Genomic DNA, 6,257 nt, shown 5'->3' with positions numbered 1-6,257 from the left:
TTGAATTGAATTATTAAACCATAAAGCGGGTAGGTTCAATTTACATGAGCTCGATTTTTCCGGGTCCAGGTCCAGAAGATAACTAAAGAAAAATATGTTTCCTTAATTCTCCTCCCAACCCACAAAAGTGTATATTCCCCAGCAACCATAAAATGGTGGTCTCTCATAGTTTGATGCTTTACCAAATTTGATCACCTAGGAAGAGTCCGTAACTATCTTTGACTGCATAAATCGCAGAACAATTTCCTTTCTACATGAAAAGAATATCTAAAAAATATAATTTTTGATTCATATATTTTGCTGACGTTTACTATAAATCCTTACATTTTTTTAATATTTTAAATCCCCACATTTTTATTTTTTAATATTTTAGGTCCTTAAGTGAACAAAGTGTAGAGACTTTGAACATCAAAAAATAAAAATATAGGGACATAAAACATAAAAAAAAAATATAAGGATCAATAATAAAATGCAAGCAAAATATATGGATTCAAAGTAATGTTTTTTTAAAAATATCTCTCATGAATGATATTGCAGTAATATTTTTATATCCCATTTTCTTATGTGAGAATCAAATTTAAAGTCATCTCAAATTAATTTATCATAATAAGGGCTTATCAATTTTGCATTGGATATAAAAATATTTGTATATTGTTATTAAAAATTGAACTTTAACTTGTTAAATTTTTAAGAAAACTCTAACAAAAAAAAAAGTGAAGGTTTACTTTTTAACAATATGTACGTGTTTTCATAAAATGACACAAAATTGATAACCTTTTATTGTAATAAATTCTCTTAAGAGGCATTAAATGTCATTCTTCATTTTCCTCTTTTGTGTATTATAAAATTACCCACAATTGAAAGCATTGTAGGATAGCCTTTCTGCATGAGACACCAGAGTCGGCTAAAAGAGGTTAATAATAATATTGGAATCACTTCTCGCTTTCCCTCAAAGTCTAACTTGTCACTTGTCAGTTACTAAATTGTCAGATTCTCTAATATATTTTTTTTGAATTGAAAAAAAGAAACTAAAATCATAAACGATTACTGCCTAACTAATGATCTTCGTACTTAGCATTTACTTTATTTAGGTTCTTCAAATTCTGAAAAAATATTGTTTTTACTATCTAATTTAAATTTTAGATATATACATTTAAGGTATGTGCATAAAAATTAGGATGTCCATTCATTTTGATACCTGCCATTAAGCAAATCACCTATTTTAATTTTTTAACACTTTTTTGCTATGTAAAAATTTAAGTGACTGGTATCCCAAGCCTCCAAGGCTAATGTTTATAAATATATTTATAAATTATCCACTAATAAAATTTTTATATTAATAATGGGGTTTGAATTCAAAATCTCTGTAAGTTATGAAAATTTTTTACCAGCTAGAACGGTTAGTCAGTCAAATCACCACTTTTTAATGCCAATATGTCCATGAAATGACAAAGCAGAAAAATTAGATAATAAAGATAATATTTTACACCAGATCAATACTTGATGTCATTTAGCTAACATTATTTTCTAAATTTTGTTGATTTATTTGACATAATGTGTGTAGACAGCACAAGTCATGTACTAGTACTTTTTTTTAACTACAATATAAATATTATATATTTCTCGCCTTCAAAATTTATTCAAAATTACACACACACACACACACACACACACACACACACACCGATTTCAATCTCTAACTCTTTCACACATAAATCCCAACTCCGCGCCTGGTCATATTGATCATCAGTAGAACAGATTGATATGTATCCCCGCCTTGCTATTTGTTGCTGAAAAATTTTACATTGCACAAACACTGCGTGTTGGATTTTTCTTCGTTGTGTGATATAAATTAAAGCATAGCCAAGTTTCCACAACACCATAACGTGGAAAGTGAACGAGTATGAAAGACCTTTTTTTTTTTAATCGAAAAACGCAAGTCAACTTCTTCCCTGCAAGAGATTAAAGCCAAGCATGACGTCTATTTTTGTAACACCTCTTCTCCTTCGGGCTTTGACTTGTACTAGACCATCTTTTTATCCCCCGATAAAGAAGTATTTTTTTCGAACAACTAACATACTATTACTATTACTACTACTACACATGTTTTGAAATGCACACAACAAGAAGTCTTCAGACAACTTCGATACAACAAACAGTCTTCACACTTTCACTCTTCTTCAGGCTTTTGAACAGACTTCTCCATCACAAACCCACCCATCTTCTTTACTCTCTTCTTCATTGGTAACTTCTCCAGGTTTCTCTTCCTCCAGAGCACATTTTGGATGGAGATCGAAGTCACATTGGTCACAGTAGAATGACCACGAGTGACCCTCCTCGTCACAACCATCACAGTAATAAATCCTCCTGCGAGTCAACACAAGCTCATGATCATGAGACTTGTGTGTCACCTTCTCAGGCCACCCCTTTGCCATCTCTTCAGATGCTGCCTCAAGTTCCTTCACCCTTTCCTCGGTGAAAGGATAAGCTTCAGCACCATAGAGCATGACGAGATCTCTCGCTTCTTTCGTGACGGTCCGGCCACTGGGTCCGATGGCCACCAGCATTGGGATGCCTGGCACCTTGAATTTGCGACTCAGGAATGACTTCCTCGAGTCACCGAAGGGAAGAGCCAGCCATGGCATTCCAGCAAAGAAGTCATTGAACGAGGCTTCGTCCCTGTCACTAGAGATGAAGACAACTTCAAGTGCATTGTCCCTGGCCTTCATATTCTCATATGCTTCCACAAGCTTTGGAAGAAATGCACGGCATGGTGGGCACCAGTGAGCTGAGAAGTACAAGAGGACTGTCTTCCCCACTAAATCTGACACTGGAATCTGTAAAAAAGGAGAACCACTGTCATTAAATCATTATCACAGAATTGTGACAGAAGACATACGAGAATCAGCAGAAAGGTTATGAGGATAATAGTTGTAAAATTTCGTTTTATCTAAAGAGTTTCATGTTTTGTATGATCTAACAAGTCAAAAGCTGCATTGTAAAACATGCTAATCTTTCATCATAAAGAACTAAATTAAAACTTCAAAGACATCGACATTCAACTCATACTTTTCTTTATCTCCCTGTAATTCCAAAACAAAAATGTATCTTGCATCTTAAAATATTTTTGGCATATCCAAGACATGCCGATGAAGACGACTACTCACAAGATATTGAACATATATAAGAAGCAGGACAAAAACGTGAGGTTCGATTGTTTTCAAGAAAAATACCTTGACTCCATCTTTCCCCAAGACGAAATTTAGATCCCCAGAAACTAGAATAGACTCGAGAGTCTGAGTTTCCTCTTTGGCCTTCTCTATCTCAGCGAGCTCTGAAAACTGCTCAGGAGTAAAAGGGTATGCAGTAACACCATGCTCTTCAATGGCTTCAGCCACGTTTGAATGAAGGGTTTTTCCATCCGAACCAATAATAACCAAAGTGGGTAAGGTCGACAGCTCAAAGTAGCGAGCTAGCTTCTCACAGCTCTTGTCCTTATACGGCAATGCCAACCAGGGCACATTTTTCAGTCCTTGCTGGAACGATTCTTCATCATCATGAATGGATATCAGCACAATCTCAAAGTCCTCACTCTTCTCTTTCAGCTTCCCATAAACCTCCACAAGCTTTTGTGTAAACTCAGCAGATGGACCGTATGAAAAACATGAGAAATACAGACCCACTGTCTTCCCCTCCAGTTCAGACACAGGAATCTGCATGTAAATGTAAGGCGAAATTCAAACCATGTCCTGTATTGTCCAACATTAATATAGATTTTACGCTAAAACATAAACAATCTAAATTTACATTTCCAGGATTTGTTGGTCTTTGATGTAATAAGTAAAGGGAACATTACCTCTGTTCTGTCATATGCAGAGAGTAAAGTTCTAGAAACTTACTTGATTTCCATCAGAAGATATAACGAAGTCACGTGACTTGAATACTAGAAGAGATCTGAAGGACTGGTTGTTCTTGGCTTCCTCTTCTTGGTCTTTCAGCTCTTTGATCCTTTCTGATGTGAAAGGGTATGCATCAACTCCATACTCACGAACAACCTCGACTCCACCTTCAATGGTGACTTTCCCATTCTCATCAAGGATTATAAGGTGAGGGATCCCCTGAACCTGGAACAATTCATTGAGGTGGCTGCGCGTGCCGGAATCAGAAAATGGGATGGCAAGCCATGGCATCATGGAAAAGTAGTCTTTAAAAGCATCTTCATCTCGGTCAGCCGACACAAAGATTATCTCAAAGTCACCTTTGCCAAAGACTTCATTGTACAGCTCCACCAAAGTAGGGGTGAATCGTCTGCACGGACCGCACCAAGATGCTGAAAAATATAAGCCAACTTTCTTCCCTTTCAAACTCTCAATTTTAACCTGAATATGTCCAGCAAAGACTTTATCAATTCTTCATCAATACGATCATAATCATTTAAAATAATAACTATGAGCTATCATTTCCAATGAAACAATGTATCTAATTGTTGAGTCTATCAGAGTTGAGAGTTCACACTCAAAATCATTTCGCTTTTTATTATTTTGATTTAGCAGAAGCAGCTCCCTATTCGAACAGTCTAACCCAGAGTATATCTTATATCAAAAACTCATAAGAACATGATGGCTCCTCATAATTCACATATTTCGTTATTTAAAGAAATTCGCGAATCAAACATGACAGAAAATACAGAGAGATAGTGATCAAATCAGACAGGCAGCAGGTATAGGCAAGAAGATAGAAAATTTCACACCCAATCGACTCAGAAGACTATAAATCTAGTGCTAAGGCTGTTGATCAAAACTTCAAATATCACTGGAGCCTCATGGACCTATGACGGGTTCATAAAGAAACACACAGTTCGAGTTTTCCAAATGCCAGAGGAGGATACTTTTTTGAGAAAATGAAAAGTAGAAATCATGTCAAATTATTAGATGAAAAAAAACCGAATAAGTACCTGATCGCCGTTGTTCCGATGGAGATAGTCCCTCTCCGAAGAAGAGAGGACAGATCGAATATCGTGGGCGATATTATCAACACCAGACATTTTTCTCACTGCGAAACCTCGAAGCTCTCCCCTGACACTAACAGCACCGAACTGAAAGTAACTTGGGACAAGAAGAGTCGCACTGAATCGCTAATTTATAAAGAAAAAGGGTGGATCTGAGGACAAAGACGAGGCATTATTTTCAGCATTTGTCCTTTCTCTCCTCACACTCTAATTTCTGGAACGTTCCGACATCTGGATATTTCCTTGGTGACCAAGGAAGCAATTAAGCATTTTAGTGAGTCCAAAAAATAATAAAGCATTTCTCTCTTTCCAATTCCCATTGGCATTCATCCAATAAAACGACGACAACTATCATTCTCGGTCTTGCCCTGCCCATGAAATGTCTTGTCCTGGGTAATCAAGCTCTTTCATTTTTCATCAGATTTTATCTAAACTTGGTCCGTGCGATTAGCAAATTGGTTCGATGGTCCGGCACTCGACTTTTCTTTTTTCTTTTGTTTTTTTTTAGATTCCACAATTCATTTCATTTAAATAAACTCAATTAAAATAAAAAAAATACTTATAATCATAAGAAATATACAATAATTTTCAACAAAAAAAGAATTACTTTAATTATAATTTAAATAATTTAAATTCATAATTTCAACAACAATAACATTCAATAAACTTTAACAACATGTTTAATCCACGTTACAACAACAATTTAACAATAAATTAAATTAAAATTATATTAAATAAAATAATGAAATGTGAATAAAAAATGCTATGTTAAATTAAAATTATGTTGAAGATAAAATGAGGAGGGACCCCTTCAATTTGAATTTGATGGTGTATTCTCTGTTTTGATTTGTAATGTGTGTTTCAGTTTTAATTAGGAAAAAAAAAACTTGCAATAATTTGAATGAATTCGCGCGACGCTAGCAAGTTTCCGAATCCGGTGCTTAGCAAGGTGCTCATCACTCAGGAAGATTTGGTCCAGATTTTTTTAATTTTAATTTTAATTTAATATTTTATAAAAGTAAAATTTGTAAATTTTTTTAATAAATATATTCATCATCAATCTGAATGATACTAATTTAATTTGAATGGTTCAATTTAATATTATAATTTTCAATAAATTGACTATTTAGATATACTTTGAATAATTTAAATTCAATATTAAATTTTTATTTTAAGGTCTAGATTTAAATTTTTTATTTTTATTTTTATTTTATATTTATTAAAATAAAAATTATTAAAAAAATTTAAT

At 34.1% G+C, this 6,257-nt stretch overlaps 1 protein-coding gene across 1 annotated transcript; it reads right to left on the bottom strand.

Moving 5' to 3' along the window:
- Positions 1–1,650: 1,650 nt before the first annotated feature.
- LOC129296091 (probable nucleoredoxin 1) lies at positions 1,651–5,206 on the bottom strand. Its single transcript, XM_054934689.1, has 4 exons — positions 4,955–5,206; positions 3,900–4,379; positions 3,234–3,713; positions 1,651–2,837 (listed from the first exon to the last, which is right to left on the bottom strand). The coding sequence occupies exons 1-4, from the start codon at positions 5,042–5,044 to the stop codon at positions 2,181–2,183; spliced, it is 1,707 nt and encodes a 568-aa protein (XP_054790664.1). The 5' UTR covers positions 5,045–5,206; the 3' UTR covers positions 1,651–2,180.
- Between the last annotated feature and the right edge of the window lie 1,051 nt (positions 5,207–6,257).

This window comes from Prosopis cineraria, unplaced genomic scaffold (genome assembly GCF_029017545.1).
Source record: "Prosopis cineraria cultivar Desert tree isolate PC_DT_omini unplaced genomic scaffold, ASM2901754v1 PC255, whole genome shotgun sequence".
NCBI lineage: Eukaryota > Viridiplantae > Streptophyta > Magnoliopsida > Fabales > Fabaceae > Prosopis > Prosopis cineraria.
This window is presented reverse-complemented; position numbering and strand designations above follow the sequence as displayed.